The 17,719-nt window shown below is 47.0% G+C and overlaps 2 protein-coding genes across 10 annotated transcripts in view; one reads left to right on the top strand and one right to left on the bottom strand.

Annotated features, from left to right (window-relative positions):
• STS (steroid sulfatase) overlaps window positions 1-16,150 on the bottom strand; it is a 218,289-nt gene extending 202,139 nt beyond the window's left edge. For 2 of the 4 annotated variants that reach the window (XM_058291232.2, XM_058291234.2), the window contains exon 1: window positions 16,022-16,150. The gene's annotated coding sequence lies outside the window, so the exon portion shown is untranslated. The remainder of the gene's footprint in view (window positions 1-16,021) is intronic. The other 2 variants (XM_071212896.1, XM_058291235.2) reach the window with 2 other exon arrangements.
• PUDP (pseudouridine 5'-phosphatase) overlaps window positions 15,511-17,719 on the top strand; it is a 216,281-nt gene continuing 214,072 nt past the window's right edge. For 5 of the 6 annotated variants that reach the window (XR_011647862.1, XM_058291236.2, XM_058291238.2 and 2 more), the window contains exon 1: window positions 15,524-15,669. Coding sequence is in view for 5 of the 6 variants with exons in the window: in XM_058291236.2 (XP_058147219.1) it covers window positions 15,600-15,669 (70 nt within the window). In the remaining variant the exon portion in view is untranslated. Of the gene's footprint in view, window positions 15,670-17,719 lie in introns of all 6 variants that reach the window. The other variant, XM_058291237.2, reaches the window with a different exon arrangement.

Here is a 17,719-nt window from a genome sequence, read left to right as displayed (position 1 = left end):
CCTTAGCCCCTTCAATCATCAGCAAAGCAGACATAAAAATACCTTTCAGGCTGGGAAGTAGATCTAGCTCAAGTGATTGGGCTCCTGTCTACCATATGGGAGGTTCAGGGTTCAATTCCCGGGGCCTCCTGGCGAAGGCAGGCTGGCCCGCGCGGAAGCCTGGTGCAGCAAGGTGATGTTACAGAAAGAGACACAGAGGACAGACAGTAAGACTTGCAGCAGATCAGGGAGCAGAGGTGGAGCAAGAGATTGAGCGCCTCTCTCCCACTCTGGAAGGTCCCAGGATCGGTTCCTCGTGCTGCCGAAAAGAGAAGACAAGCAGACACAGAAGAACACATAGCAAATAGAAACAGAAAGCAGACAGTGGTGGTGGGGGAATAAATAAAATAAATCTTAAAAAATATATATATTCTGACAGGCCAGGGTGCATGCCTGGCATGTAAATAGATGCCCCTTTTATGGACAATTTCTAGAATACAGAAGTGAGAAGACTTCACTGTACAGAACGACAGAGACCCCAATGTTCGAGGTCATGAAAAGCAGAGGCTTTGTTTTATTAATCCTTGTAGGTGCACGGGGAGATTGTTAAAGGTGGCAGCACCTTCCAATAGCTTGAATCCCAGTGGAACGCTCTCACTAAGATGGGGATCTGTTTTACTTGGGACTCAGTGGAGGAAGAGTCCAACAGGCCAATGGTTCGTGGAAAACTCTGGCGTGATGCAGGACAAGGGCACTGGGTTGACAAGCAGAACTCATTCTCAAGACCAAACAGGCTTCCACCGCATAAGCACAGGCTGGGCGACAAGGCTGCAAACCAAGGAGCGAGGATCTCCATGCAACCGGGCAACTGGGACCGGAGAAACATGGCACCCGCACAGGGGACCGGGCTGGCCCTGAACCTGCATCAAGGTTCTTCTCTGAGTCATACAGAAAGACCCAGAACCCACTGTGCAGGCTTCCCATTGCGTATCAGCAAGGACGCAGGGGAAACTGCACATGGCTCTGTGTATGCATGGGGCAGGCTCTCTCTTACGAGTTCAGCTCTGTGCCCCCAAAAGACATGCTCAAGTCCTTCTCTTACTTGGAAACAGAACTGTGGAAGGTGCAACTGGTTAAGATGAGGCCAGACTGGATTAGGGTGCACCTGATGCAACAGCACCAGGATCTTTGAGTAAGAAGAGGAAATTTGGATGTGATGCAGATGCAAGGAGAATGCCATCTGAAGATGGAAGCTCACAGGAAGGCCACGTTGGAGGGACGCAGAGGCTGGAGTGGTGCAGCCAAGGAAACCAGGGCCCTCAGAAGGCACAGAGGGCAAGGAAGGGCTCTCTGTGTGTAGCAGTTTGATATCATTGATGAATTCCAAAAAGAAATACTGGATTATGTTTGCAAACTGGTCTTTTCCTCTGGGCATATTAGATTATATTGGATTCTGAGGTTTACTTGATTAAGTAATCAAGTAAACCTCTTGTGCCAGTAGGATGTTGATTCCCTGTCCCTTGGTGGGTGGGGACTCACAGATACAAGGCATGGCAAAGGACACAGTTGAGGGTTTCTGATGTCGGAGTTCTGATGTTGGAGTTTGATGCTGAAGCCTTGAGCTGGAGCCCCGGGAAGTAAGCTCACAGAGAAAAGAGAAGCCAGCCCTAGGAAGAGAGGGACCCTGAGCCCAGGAAGAAGCAAGCCCTGGGAAGAGAGGAACCCTGAACCCAGACAGAAGCAAGACTCTGGAAGAGAGGAACCCAGGAAGCCTGAACCCTTGCAGACGTTGGCAGCCATCTTGCTCTAACACGTGAAAATAGACTGATGAGGGAAGTAACTTATGCTTTATGGCCTGGTCTCTGTAGGCTCCTACCCCAAATAAACACCCTTTACAAAAACCGACTGATTTCTGGTATTTTGCATCAGCACCCCTCTGGGTGACTAACACACCATGTGACAGGATGCATGGTCCTGCCGACAAGTTGGCTTTGACTTCCCAACCCCAGAGGCAAGGTGCACGGCTTCATGAGATCAACATCCCCTTGGCAGGTCCTGGCCGGGAAGATACTACCATGGATTTCCTTAACGTAGCGCCGCTACACTCACTCCCAGCTCTTCTACTCCTTTCCCCTTGAACCTCTCATCTTCAGGGCACCCCTTAAACACGTCGCACAGACTTCCATCTTCGCGTTGTTCATATGACAGCCTCCAGAACTGGGGCGCGGTAAGTTCCTCTTGCTTTCGGCCACCGGTTTGCACAACATGGCGATGCAGCCCCAGGAAACCAAGAGCATCAGCTCTTCTGAACCCAGCCATGTGCCACCTCCGCACAATCGAGGATCATCCAGGCACCTCGGGAGCTCTCTTATCCCTGCCTTAGAACCCTTCCTGGTTTCCAAGAGCACAAATAGGTGAGGAGCCACTCCCAGGACGCTTCCGGGGAGCTCCATGGAACACAGCTGGGGCCACCCACCCAAGGACGAAGGCGGGAAATTCAGAGTGGTTTTGGGGTAGGCACCTGTGGTTTTTAATGACCACGCATTCCCCCACTACACACTAGCAGGGCCAACCACGGCCTTCTCCATGACAGATGGCATGCTGGTGTTGGGAGTTATGGCTTTATTAGCCAACCAAAAACGAATTCCCCACAAATTGCCTTGCTTTAAATGGCCCTGTAGTTTGCTCCAGGAGGAAGGAGTCGTGGAAACCGATTGCCTCTCCATTTCTTGCCGAGTAGTTTAAATGGCCCTCGGAAAGTGAGTTGAAATACATGCTTTTAAAACATTATTCTTTATACATTAGTGTAACGGCAACCGACAGACATATTGAAGAGTGCCCGCAAAAGAACAAACACATTTTTGTACCTGCCTGATCCATCTACTTCACTTAGCCTGTTTTAAAACTCTCCAACCAGTGCAATTCTATATGAGTGTGTACACGTACTACAGAAATTAGATACAAATACCTGTCCTGCTAAGTTTCTTAAAGCCACCCACATATATATTTACATGAACTATATAAAACGGGTGTATATATAAGAATATTAAATAAAATTGACATATAAAGACCTTTCCTCCTAAGTTTCTTAAAACTGCACTCACACACGTATATATTTACATACACGTGTAAATTAAATATATTCAGATACTACAGACATTTCCTCTTATGTTTCTTAAACTTACACGCACACATGTATTTTTACATATAAAACACATAGGTATATTTATAAATACACACAGCATTCCCCTTAGATTCTTAAAATATTAAATATTTGAAGTCCTCAACAAGACTTTCATTCCTATGAAAATTTATGATTTCCTATGTATTAACAAGATATTCACCATGTTATTTAAACATTTTGGTTTCACAGTACCTGGCTCACAACATAAATTCTTACTCAATGTTTGAGTCAAGACAGGGGCTAAAGTTTAAGAAGGAAAAGTCAGTATAACAGGAGCCTGGTATTTTGAGGGACCCAATTTAAGAGGCTGTTAACAGATGCCACATTTTTTAAAAGTATGGATCATGGCCCCACTAAGCAAGTTTGGGAAATGCTGCATGGACAAAATGAGAAGAGTGTCCGGCAGATTTCACCAACCGTCACCGTCGACAAAGTCTCAAAGAAGAGTGCTCCCAGTGCTCTAGGGATGTTTGCACCCCAGAGTAAGGCACACAGCCTCACAAAACCAAGACCCCCTTGGCGGGCTCTAATTTGGAATATATTAAAAATCTATTTCTCAGGGAAGTGGATGTGGCTCAACTGATAGAGCATCCACCTACCATATGGAGGGTCCAGGTTTCGATACCCAGGGCCTGACCCATGTGGTGAGCTGGCCCACATGTAGTTCTGCTGTGCGCAAGGAGTGCCGTGCCACGCAGGGGTGCCCTCGCATAGGGGTGCCGCATGCGCAAGGAGTGCGCCCCACAAGGAGAGCCGCCCTGTGTGAAAAAAGCTCAGCCTGCCCAGGAGTGGCACCGCACACATGGAGAACTGATGGGGCAAGATGACGCAACAAAAAAGAGACGCAGTTTCCCAGTGCCACCTGATAATGCAAGTGGGCACACAAAAACACAGCGAACAGACATAGAGAGCAGACAACGTGGGGGAAGGAGAGAGAAATTAATAAAATAAATCTTTTTAAAAAATTTAAAAAATAAAATCTATTTCTCAGATGTAACATGCTTATTCTCATTTAGAATTCATCTAATCATGATCCTTCTACTCCTTTTATTTGCACCTCTAATTTTCAATATACCCCTTAAACATAGCTCTCGGGGACGTAAATCTTGGGTTGTTTCTATTCTGATTATAGCCTGAATCCCAGCATTGTTGCAGCCAACTACTCTCCAGTTCTCCGGGCTTGCCCTGGACGACCAACAAAATGATGATGATGGACAAGTCCTGTCCCAAAAAAGCAGGGAGTGGGAAGCAGATTTGGCCCAACGGATAGGGCATCTGCCTACCACATGAGAGGTCCAGGGTTCAAACCCAGGGCCTCCTGACCCATGTGGCCCACACGCAGTGCTGATGCGCGCAAGGAGTGCCGTGCCACGCAGGGGTATCCCCTGCATAGGGGAGCCCCACGCGCAAGGAGCCCCCTTGCCCCCTAAGGAAAGCCGTCCAGCACAAAAATGCACAGCCTGCCCAGGAGTGGGGCCGCACACAGGGAGAGCTGACGCAGCAAGACGATGCAACAAAAAGAGACACAGATTCCCAGTGCCGCCTAACAAGAATATAAGAGGACACAGAAGAACACACAGCAAATGGACACAGAGAGCAGACAACTGGGGGGGGGGGGGAATAAATAAATAAATAAATCTTTAAAAAAGCAAGGAGTATCCACAACTGCAAGCAAAACAGTTTCTTCCATCTGCCCAGTAATAGCTAAGTCCCCTCTTAGCCTGAAGCTGTCAGAGCAGACGCCACCCCAAATCCGTGAGGTCGAAGAATGGGCAAACCGAAGAGGGTGTGTAACCAAGGACCACAGGAGCTTTACTGTTTCTGCAGTTATTTTCTTGTGTTAAGGGAAGAACTTGTAACACTGATATAAAGATAGTGGCGGCCAGGGGTTCAGAGGGGAGAGGGAGGGATGGATAGGTGGAACACTTGGCATTTCTAGGGCAGCGAAATTATTCTGCATGCTCCTGCAATGATGGACATGTGACATTGGCATTCGTCAAAGCCTGTGAACTACACGGCACAAAGTGTTAACCATCATGTAAACTGTAGACCTTGGTGAGCAGCTTCAGTATTGGTTCCTCACTTGTAACTTGCTTCAGTATTGGTTCCTCACTTGTAACAAATGTATGGCACTCCTGAAAGATGTTAATAATGGGGCAGACTACGTTATGAGTGTGTGTGTGTTATATGGGAATTCCCATATAACTTTTCTGTAATTCTAAACCTCTAAAATAAGTTTATTACTGAAAAAAAGGAAAAGAAGAATGTCTGTGACCGCAGGCAAAGGAGTGATGTTAGAGGGGTGGGATCCACCCACGGTGCCTTCCTGGCTCAGGTCATCGTGGGGAGGGGGAGACAAGGCTCTCTGCTCTGCGGGGCAGCAGCTTAACGGGCCATTTGCTCCCATCGGGTATGCCAGGGAACTGGGAACACATACGCTAAAACCTGCCACTTCGGGATTGACTGGACTAGAAGAACCAGGTGATGCCCCAGTAGGGTCAGGGGCCCAGATCCCCGGGGACCCGGCTGGCAGGAAGAAGCGGCTTCAGGAGGGCTGGGTGGGGCCTGGGAGCCTGCATTCCCAGAACACTGCTGCTCCTGGGACAGGGCTGCCCGTGGCAGCAGAAGCTGGCCCTGCCTTCTGCAGGCAGGTCCTCCAGGTGGGCTGTGATGCTACAGAGAAATTAGAACAGGGCCCCAAACGAACAGAAACACACGCCCCGGGGGAAACGCCAGGTGCAGTACGTTCAGCCATGGAAGCCAAGGTCAAAGCTTCCTTCCAGAACTCTCTGGGCTTGGTGGAAACTGGGGGAGGTGGGGGCCAATCTGACGTCTTCTGCTCAAGAGGCCCCCACCCCCAGCCCCCGTGACCACACCAGCTACAGGGGAGGAGAAAGAAGGCAAATCCGCAATGAGAGTCGGAGGGTGAGCCGGGCAGAGAGAAGGCGGAAGGCGCTGGTTTCTTGGTTCATCAGGGAAAGCTCCACCCTCGGGCTCAGCCAGTCCCTTGGAAAGACCCAAAGCCATTCTCTTTGGAGAGTCCCCATGGCTGGAGTGGACTGAAGTCTCTTAGGAGTAAACTGGGTCCCTCAAAAGATTGGTCAAGTCCTAACACTAGGATGCAGAATGTGAACTGATTTGGAAACAGGGTCACTGCTGATGGAATTACGTAAGTTAAGACGTCCTGCTGGAGTGGCTGGCCCTTAACCCAGGATGCCTGGTGTCCTTCTGGTAGGAGAAGACACACAGGGGAGAAAGCCTTGTAAAGCCTAAGGCAGAAACCCGAGTCACGCTTCCACAAGCCATAGACCACTGCCCTGCCAACCACCTCCAGAGGCTGGAAGGGGCCAGAGAGATTCTCCCTCCAGGCTGAGGGAGTACGGCCCTGCTGACCACTTGACCACAGACTTCTGGCCTTCAGAACTGCCGGGACGTACAGTTCTCTTGTCTTAAGCCGCCCAGATTGTGGTACGTTGTTACAGCATCCCAGCAAAACTAAGACAGCCTCCTGGTACTGCCTGTGAAAGGCCAATGAGAAAGAGGTGTCCAGAGTTTCATCAAGCCAGCACTGGACTGTTACTGTGAGGGTATTTCAACTGTAGTCAGGTGATTGCATATACAGTGGATTGCATATACAAGGAATGAAGGAGACTGCCCTCAGCAATTCTATCAGGTGGCAGTATTAAAAGGCAGAACTGAAGATTTCAAAATTCAGGAAGAAGAATTTCTGCCCCAACTTCAGCCAGCCAGCTTCTCCTGGGGAATGCAATATCATCTTCATTAGAGTTTCCAGCTTGAGGCTTGCTCTATGGAATTCAGACTTGCCAATCCGCACAGTCATGTGAACCAACTCCTATAATAAGTGACTCCTGCGCTATCATTATCTATCTGTCATCTATCTATCATCATCTATCATCTATAGCTCAGAGCCTACCTATCATTATCTATCATTATCATCTATTTATCAATCATCTATCAACTATCAATCTATCAATCTATATCTATCATTACCATCTACATTATCTATATTTATCATCTATCATTATTATCTATCATCTATCTCTATCACCTATCATCTATCATTATCTGTCATCTATCACCTATCATTATCTATCATCTATCATGTATCTATCATTATTATCTATCATTATCTATCATCTATTGATCTATAAATCTATATCATTATCTATCATTATCATCTACATTATCTATATTTATCATCTATCATTGTCTATCATCATTATCTATTATCTATCAATATATCAATCTATCATTATCATCTATTATCTATCATCTATCATCTATATCTACCATCTATCATTATCTATTATCTGTCATCTAGCACTATTATTTATCTATCATCTATCATGTATCTATCATTACCTATTATCTGTCATTATCTATCATCTATCATCTATTATCTATCATCTATTGAACTATAAATCTATATCTATCATTCTCTATCATCTATCATCTGTATCTATCATCTAGCTATTATCTATCAGTTATCTATCATCTATCATTATCTTTATCTATCATTATCTATCATCTATCATCTATCATATCTATTTTCTATCATCTATTATCTATCATTATCCACCTACCATCTACCATCTCTCATCTATCTCTATCATCTATCTATCATATTTATCATCTATCATTATCTATAATCTATCATTATCTATCATCTATCTATCATTATCTACCATCTATCATCTATCTCTATCATCTGTCATCTATCATCTATCATCTTTCTCTCTATCATCTCTATATCAACACACATGTATACACACATGTATACACACACACACGTCCTGCCAGCTCTGTTTCTCTGGACAGCCCTACAACGATGGACCAGTGACAGCTTTGTAATCAAGGCAGAATGGGCTCTGAACCTCGACAAGTAGGGAAATGAAACCAAGGAGGGCACAGAGAAACCTGTAGAAGAGCCTGGACACCGCCCGGGGGGAGGGAAGGTGGGTTCTAGGTCTCCAGGCGGCCCAGCCACCTTGGGCAAGTCGACCGCGCACTCCCGCAGCTGAGCCTGCTGATGTCTGCAAGGAAGGGTGGCCTCGTGGTCCTGTACATCACCTCCTCGACCGCTCTGAAGGCATCTGAGAAGGAATTCTGCCCTTTATATCAAGTCTGAATGCTCGGAGCAGGAAGGGACCAGCAGGGGAGAGCAGCTTCCAAGAAGGCAGCATCAGGAAGCCAGGTCTTCGGGGAATTTCCCACGAAGTTTCCCAAGCCGCACACGCCGTTGGTTGGGCCTCCAAGTCTTGGACGGCCACTAGCAGCAGGCAGGAACCCTGCACCCACCCCCTCTGCCTTTCCCCAAGGGAGGCTGCTGAGAAGCCCCTGGAGGCATGTCGGTCCTCAACGGGAGTTGATTTCTAGCGCAGACATTGAGGCACAGTGACTGCAGTCCTTTGGAGGCTTAAAACCAAGGAGGCATTAGTCAGACTGTTTTTGCTCCCCAGGCATGCAAGGATGCATATCTGAGCACCAAGCAGCATGTCTTTGTCAGGGAAAAGGTTATAAAAGCGCATTTGTCATGTTACTTTTCAGCCGTATACCAGCTGTCGGTCCTTTTGTCCCTCTCAAATCCAAGATTGCACCACGAATGCCTGGACATGGCATGGGAGGTTGGGAAGAGCTTCCGAACGCAGGGCAGAACCCCTGAGCTCTTGCCCTAGCTTGCCCACCTCTCCTGGCTGCTGGGATCATGGGTATCAACAAAATAAACCACCGTCTGCACTGGGAGTTGCCCACAGGGACTCCTGTTCCAGGAATGGGGAGGACATCTTAGAAGACAGGGATTGACCAAGGGTGAGTACAGACGGCGAACGTGCAGCACTTCTGGTGAGCTGCCATTTGAGTCAGCTTTATGATTAGCTGGTCTTGGTTTGGTAGGCATCGCCTACAAAAATGGACAAGCATACTATCTCAACCAATGTAAGACCCTCCTATGGCATGACGAACTCAACTGTCGACCCGTCATAACTTCCCACTTGAAAATCCCCTAATTGCCTCCACAAGCCACTGGCAGCTGCCATTTTGAAACACTCGCCACCTGAGCTCTCCATGTGCCAGCAGTTCTTTCAGTAAACCTACAGCCTTTGATGATGTTGGTGACTTTGCTTCTTTTGACATTACCGTATATGTAATCTATGTGGCTACATATTCGTATATTACCAACCAATCCATTAACCAATGAGTTGAACATATCCAAGATGACTTTGCTTCTTTTGACATTACCATATATGTAATCTATGTGAACACATATTTGTATATTACCAACCAATCCATTAACCAATGAATTGGACATACCCATGGTGACTTTGCTTCTTTTGACATTACCATATATATAATCTATGTGACTACATATTTGTATATTACCAACCAATCCATGAACCAATGAGTTGGACATGCCTATGCTTCTGTAGGGCCATGGTTGTCGATGGGATGGCTCCCCTCAGGGACTCTGGCAATGTCTGGGGACTGCTTTGGAAGCCCCAAACTGGAGGGAGCGATATGCTACTGGCATCTGGTGGGTAGAGACGAGGGAGGCTCAGGGTCCTACAATGCACAGGACAGCCCCCCACAATAACTAATCCTGCAGCCCCGATGGTCAGTCACATTGAGGTGGAACACTAGGAATTCTATGCAAGCAACTGGCCTCTGGAAGGTTCTAAACCTCAATTCTGGTATTACTTGTTTGGGTACCTAGCTACCTCCCTGAGCTCCATATTTGATGAACCGTGGATGCTGAGGCTTGAGCGCTTGAGGAATATCCTGCCATTTCCATTCCTCAGATCATACATGGATTATCGCCTACAGGAAAGACTGATTCCCCAGCCACAGGTTCCAGTTGCTGTCAGTGCAAGGATGAGCTTGTTTCCTCCTGTTAACGGGTTTCTGTGAGGCTGAGGATGTTGGTTCAAGCAGATTCTAACTGCACGTTACTTTAGGTGGCAGCGCAGGCAAGGTTTCCATGCTGCAGGACTTTGAGTGGTCAAAGTGAGAATGTCCCAGGCAAAGCAGGATGCATTGGTTACTCGAACTTAGGAGATGTAACTAAAGCACTTCCGGGTATAAAATCCAAAAAGCACTGAAAGGGGAAGGAAAAAGTAAATATCCCCTTAGAAAGTGAGTACCTCATCTGCAATGTGCAAGATGAATTGGCAAGTCTCCGAAACGGACAGACCAATAACAGGAGGACTCACTCAAGATGTGGGCATTTTAAGCTTTTAGTAGTGTGTGCTCTTCATAGTTTGATCTTACTAAATAGATGAGTTTCAGTCAAGATCTCGGGATCTTCAATACATTTCCCCATCCTGCGCCCCCCATAATGTCTTTTTTTTTTTAAGGAGGTACTGGTGATTGAACCCATGATCTTGTACGTGGGCAGCAGGTGTACAACCACTGAGCTACATCCACTCCCCCATAATGTCTTAAGACACCCCTGGTAAGTTGCCCTGCTAAGGGAGTGCTGACCAATGGTTCACAGGCCAGTGGGAAGAGGACACTGGAATCGCTAGACTCCCAGGAAAGTCTGAGGAGTCTAGCCAGCAGTAGCCTCCAGTGTTGCTCAGTCCCTGACCCAATGCCACCCTTTCACATTGTGTGCTGGGAGTCCTGGCAGCTCTGGAGCTGTGGAAATGTAAGAAGGAGGAATGCCATTGTCTGTTGGACCAGGTAGGAGTTAGAGAAGGAAACCAGAGCCCCGAAGCAGACCCCAGGGCTGGGATTACCTCCACAGACAGCCGAGCTTCTAAGTGGCTTTCCAAATACAAGAGATGACATACACACACAGGCAAACAAAATGTGGACTCTGCAGAGAGATGAACCAAAGCAGCAAAATAAGAAATCTGAAATAAGACTCTATAAAGAATGGTATTTTTTTCTGCATTAAATGCAAGATTTAAGTTTATATATTGTGTGAGAAAGGATAATCTTTTTATTTGTTCCATCAGTTGCCAATGTGCTTTTGACACCACACTGTATTACAGCTTACTGGATTTTCTCTATTGTTCTTTAAAGCTATCAGAAAATGGAAGCTATTGTCCCACAAGGAAAACACAATTTCCAAATATAAATTGTAATTCAGGGAAGGAAATGCATCCTCCTTCTTCATAGAAACTGTCCATTTTTGGCTGTTGGGAGAATTATGAAAAGCTTCAAAGGGCAACTAGTTACTTGTGCACAAACTACTTCAATAGGACACATTTTCTGATTTTTCCAATTTGGTGACAAAGAAGCATTAAAACATCCTTTTTTTTTTTTTTTCCAGTGAAGAGGTGCCTTCCATTTTATACAACAGATGTGTTTATGTAAAGCATGGAATATAAGACTTTAAAAAATAATAATTTGGTAAAAAGGCAGCCTACTCAATGGGAAAAAATATTTGGAAACCACATATCCAATAAGGTTTGATAACCCTGCCACATAAAGAGATCATACAACTCAAGGGTAAAAGGACAAGCAGCCCAATTTAAAAATGGGCAAAAGACTTGAACAGACATTTCTCCAAAGAGGAAATACAAATGGCCAAAAAATGTTCAACATGACTAGCGATTAGGGAAATGCAGATCAAAACTGCAATGAGACACCATTTCTCACCTTATAGGATGGTCATTTTTAAAAACCCAGAAAAACTACAAGTGCTGGAGAAGATGTGGAGAAATAGGAACACTCTTTCGGTGTTGGTGGGATTTTAGAATGGTGCTGCCTCTGCGGAAGACAGTTTGGCAGGACCTCAAGGAGCTGAATATAGAACTGCTATAGGATCCAGCAATCCCATTACTAGGAATATATTCAGAAGAACTGAAAGCAAGGATGCAAACTGACATGGGCACACCAATGCTCACAGCAGCATTACTCACAGCTGCTAAAATATGGAAACAACCCAAGTGTCCATCAACCGATGAATGGATAAACAAAATGTGGTATATACATTCGATGGAATACTCTTCATTTGTAAGTAGAAATGAAATTGGGATGCATATGACAACACGGATGAATCTAGAGGCTATTGAGTGAAATAAGCCAGACACAAAAGAACAAATATTGTATGGCCTCAGTAATATGACCTAAATACAATGAGTAAACTCATGGAGGTAAGCTCTAGTATAACCTAGCATAGGCTCCTAGGAAACAGAAGCTGGGTTGAGAATGAAAAATGATGCTTAATATATGTAGTATCATTAATAAGGTTAATTGTAAAAGTGTGGAAATGAATAAAGTTGAGAGCAAAACATTAAAATGAATATAGCTAACACTGCTGAATTATAAATGTGATTGTGGCCAAAAGGCATAGTTTAGGGAGATTAATGTTAATTGAAAGACACCTAGAGGATAATCGAGGGACTGTATAATACCGTGATTTCAGTGGTAAAGACTGTGGTTAATAGTATAAATATAAGAAGACTCTTCTTTTACAAAGCGCTAAGAATATGGTGGTACATGGGAAAATTACAACTACTATACCTTACGTATGATAGTTAACAGAATGTAATATTTTGCAGCAGCAAAGGCAAAAAAATACTTTTCAGTCCTAAGGGACAATAGAGGGGTATGAAGGCGTATGGGATTTTTCCTTTTGGAGTAATGATAACATTCTAAAATTGACTCAAGTGGTGACAGCACAAGTCAGTGATGAAATTGAGAGCCACTGAGGGTGCACTCTGAACGGATTGTATAACATGGGGGGCCAGTGGTGGATGACAGACTAATAATATGAAAACCTTTTATCCTGAATGATAACAAATACATAATACTAATATAGGGTGCTAATAATTGGCTGAGTTGGGGAAAAATATACCAAATGTAAGATATGGGCGATAGTCGTAATATTTCCACGATGCTCTTTCATATTTGTAACAAATGTTTCACAACAACCGTATTGGCGGTGGGGAGATGTACAAAGACTTGCATGATGATATGTGTGTTTTATAAATTCACAACTTTTACTATATATTTATTATTTTTGCATGCTCACGTATGAATGATATACTTCAATAAAATTTTATTAAAAATTTGAACCACGCCTTCACACACATGGAGAGTGAAGCCCACAAAGGCTTTCCAATGCTCCTTTTCTGTCAATGTCATTAGACGTTGCCATTTCATCCCCGGTTTAGGGGTGGGGACTCTCTGCCAGCACAGTGCTGCCTAAGAAATGAATCAGCTGGCTTCTTTCCCAAGAGCCATGCCCAGATCTGCAGCAGATAAAGCATGGCCTTCCCCAAGAAACTTCAGTCCCAAGAAGTCTGATTCCTTCACCTACTTCTATGAATTTGCTTATTTGGGAAGTCTTCAAAACCCAGGCAAGTCCATAAGCTCCGTCAAAGTCATAACTCTGGACAAAGCAATCAATCACAGCTTGTGGGGTATCACTGTCCTTCCGAATTCATAATCCTAGCACTGGGGCAGTTTTCCTTTCAAATTCTCTTCTGACCTACTGAAAAATATAATGTTGGTACAACAGAGAAAAAAAAAAATAAGTTTCTCGTTTTCCGAGAGGAGAAATAAATCAGGAATGAGAAAGGAAAGACTCTAGCTGGTGAGGATGGCATACTGCAAACACCTCAGTGTTTGTGGATTTGATCCCGTAAAGAGGAAACTGAGGCACAGAGATCCACAGTCTATCACAGTTGGTAAGTGGTCAGTGGCCTTGTAGGAACCCAGACATCTGCAAAATCTAGGCTCTTAACCACCAATACACCCTCACATTGAAAGGTTTCTGCAAATGTCTGATTTCTGGAAAGGGGTGTCTTTTTCCTTAAATGTGCATTTGCAATGGAAACAAACTCCAGAAGTGGGGACAAAAAGATATTTCTGAGAATAGTGGGGAAAAAAATGCTTTTCAGGATGCACTCCGAAAGGACAGAAGAGAGGGGGAAAAAAAAAAAGCTGAGAGCTGCCAGTGACAGTTGTGACCTGGGAAAGCAGAAGCAACAGGTTAGTACTACGACTGAATGTGAGCATGCCTCCTGTGTCTCCGTGCTATCAGAGGTGGGCCAGTGATGTCCTGTCCACCTCTAGATCAAGAGGGGGCTTAGATTCCACAGAATGGAGGAATAAAATATGGACTAGAGTGGACTTACTGATATTCTACTATAAAACCATTGTGATGAGTAATAGAAGAAATTGTAGCATGGAGGTGGAGAAAGTGGCCACAGTAGTTGCTGAGGGCAGGGAGAGGGAAGAAGAGATGTCACGTGGGGCCATTTTTGGAACTTGGAGTTGTCCTGAATGATATTGCAGGGTCAGATGCTGGACTTTATATATCCTGCCATAACCCACTGAATGGACTGGGGGAGAGTGCGAACTACAGGGTAACAATTATCTATGTAGTGCAGCAGTGCTCCAGAATGTGTTCACCGAGTGCGATGAGTGTGCCACAATGATGGGGGAGGTTGTTGGTGTGGGAGGAGTGGGCCGGGGGGGGGGGGGATACAGGAACCTCATATTTTTTTCTTGAAACTTCGATCATTTATTTACTCACTTATTATTTCCAATCTGAGAATTTTGACCAGAAAAAATAGATAGATAGGGCCAACTTCATGGGTATGTGAACTGTGGAGTTGTTCAGGACTTGTGTTTAGAAGAGTCCTGTTCTAATGTCAGAGAGCATTATTTTTAATACTTCTTGGACAAAGGGCCCTGAGTTTTAATTTTGTATTGGGCCGTGCAAATGAGGTACCCAGTCCTGTATGCAGATATTATTTTTTATTTTTTTTATCTTTTTAAATTATTTTTAATGTTACATTAAAAAATATGAGGTCTCTATATACCCCCCTATTTTTTAATGTAACATTTTTTTGTGATAAATATATCTTCAAAAAAATACAATTTACAAAAATGATGGGGTGGGGGGTGGGGAGTGGGTTATATGAGAACCTCTTATGTTTGTTTTGTTTTTTAAGGTAACATTCCCTGTGATCTATTAACTTTCATTAAAATATAAATAAAAGTAATTTTAAAAAAATATGTGGGCCGGGGCTTCGCTTGGGGAGAACGCGCCGGCCGGAGATGCTCAGGGATGCCGAAGCTGTACCTGGGCGCCACCTGCGCATGCGCCCGCCGCCCGGGGCAGGACCCCCAGCGAGGCGGGCGGGCCACACCCACGGGACACCAGCCTAGGATCGCGCGGCCGGGATTCGGCCGGGACTTGGGGCTCACAGCCGCCGCTTCCTGACTTCAAGTCCTTTCTAAAGTTCAAGCCGCGAGCTTGTCCCCAGCCGAGTCGCTCAGCTGTGCGCGGCGACGGACCGTGTCGCGCCCGCCCGCGCCCCATCTCGGCCCCACCGCGGCGGCGCGGCTCGCCCCGGGTGCGCGTGCGCGGCGTGCCGGCCGGGGCGCGCGTGCGCGGTACGACCCGGGCGGGCGGGCGCGCCTCTCCCCGCCCCCACTCGGCCCGGGCGGCGGCAGCATGGCGGCGCCCTTGGCCTTCCCGCGACCCGTCACCCACCTCATCTTTGACATGGACGGCCTCCTTCTGGGTGGGTAGCGGCGCGGCCACGTCCCGCGGGCTCTCCGGGGAGGTGGGGCGGGGAGGGGCGCGCCTGGGGGACGGGACCCGGCGCTCCCCCCCACCCCCGAGCCGGTCACGAAGTCGGGCGGCGGCCGGCGCCCGCGGTTCCTTCCCAGAATGCGGGCGCGCGGCGAGGGCGTTTCCACCCCCACCCCCCCGCCACCCTCTTCCCGCGGCCTGGCCGGGGGAGGGTCTGGGGGGGCGCGGAGGCTTGGACCCGCGCAAGTCTCCCCCCCCCCCCCCCGCTCCTTCACCCTCCAGCTGCGCGGGTCGCCTGCCCTGCCTCAGTTTCCCCACACGGCCGAGCCCGCGGAGGGTACCTGCTCCGCGGGGGGGGGCGGGGAGAAGCCCCGCGGCCGCGTCGTCCTGCGCGGCGGCCGCTCTCCACCCGGCCCCCCCAGGCGACATGTGGCGGCGCCCGAGGACGCGGCGGGGGTCACCGCGGGGGCGCGGCGCGGGCCCGGCCGGGGGATGCGACCGCGCGCGCGCGGCCACGCGCCCGGCGCGCACCCCCGGCCCCGGGGGGGTCTGGCTTGGAGCGGCCGCGGGCCTCGGCCGGACCCGGGTGCCGCAGAGAGATGCCCAGAGCAGGGGCCCACCCTGCCCGGGGCCGTGTTCGATCCCGCGGCCTGCCGAGTCGGACAGGCGCCCCTCTCTGCCCCCCCCCCCCCCGAGGGGTTGACAGCCCCCTAGGGGTGTCCCGTGCAGGGTGGCATTCGGAGAATAAAGCAGACCCCTTTAGAACCCAGGCGGTGCCCAGAGCTTTAACAGAAATAAATCCCACAGGTCCGAAAAGCGCCCGCACACTTGATGGGCACTGCCGACCGGGTGCTTTATTGACCTCGGTGATGGCTTATCTCCTAGCGCTCTACAGGGGAGGAGGAACGGTCTGCCTTCGGCTCATTAGGAAAAAAAACAACACTGCAGCTCAGAGAACTGGTTTCTTGTCCGGGATCACACAGCTAATAAGGAGCACGGCTGAGAAATGATCCCACGTGGATCTGATTCTAAATAGAAATGGTGCACTCGTCTTAAATCGTGGGTATGTCCTTGTTCTGGCGAATGGTATGCCTGTGTGATTCCACAGGAAGGAGATTTATAGAGAGAGATGTATGTATAAGGCACACAAAAAACAGTCTCTTGGTTCTATGGACCCAGAGATATAATTTCAGGGATTCCAAGGGGAAAGCAAATAATCCCTCTGTAGTGATTGGAAAGCACAGTGTATGCAGCTACCAAATTTGAAATGACTCAGTTTCACAAAGCTTCAGGAATTTGGAAGTGGTGTACTTTGTAGATGTGAGTTTTCTTACCCAGGTGGTCAGGGACTTAAATTGTTCCATCAATTCCTTACCCTCTAATGAGCAGTCCAGCGTACCTGTTGTGGGAGTCTCATGAATTTTAAAACAAGCAGAGTATCTCATTCCAATTAAATTTATTAAACTTCTAAATGAGCTCGATACTTCATTTTGACTGTAGATTCACACACAGCCATTCCTTGAAGTGAAAAATGTGGCTTTGGTGGCCCTGCTTCATGGGTAGTTACCAGCCAAGGTCCTCTTCTTTGCTAGTTAAGGCAAGTTGCACTATTACCCCAGAGTTTGAACTGGTCAGAGTCAGAAATAATCGCCATTTCAGAAAAGACTTAGCTATTTTTTTCTCCTTTTCTCTCCATTTTATCCTTTCCTGCCCTAACTCTTCTTTGAGGTGGCAAGGCACGCAGAGCTTTTTCAAAAATTTGCCCGTACTTATTCTATGCTTTTACAAAATATCTTGTATACAGAATAGCTTTCCAAAATGTACGAATTTATCCCATTTAATCTACCAAATCAGGCCTGCTCCAATTTTGTGGCACCTCATTCCAACATACCTGTTGTTTGCATAACAGTAAATCATCAATTTATAATGATTTCTTTTGCAGTAGGTGTGGTCTTTGGAATTTTAAATGGGTTTCCCCAGGAAGTTCTCTTTGTTAGTGTAGCCACAGTACTCTCAGGGTGTAAAATTGAAAACAAATT

This window comes from Dasypus novemcinctus, chromosome X (assembly GCF_030445035.2).
Source record: "Dasypus novemcinctus isolate mDasNov1 chromosome X, mDasNov1.1.hap2, whole genome shotgun sequence".
NCBI classification, from domain to species: Eukaryota; Metazoa; Chordata; class Mammalia; order Cingulata; family Dasypodidae; genus Dasypus; species Dasypus novemcinctus.
Note: the sequence above shows the minus strand (reverse complement) of the source record. Positions and strands in the feature narration are given on the sequence as shown.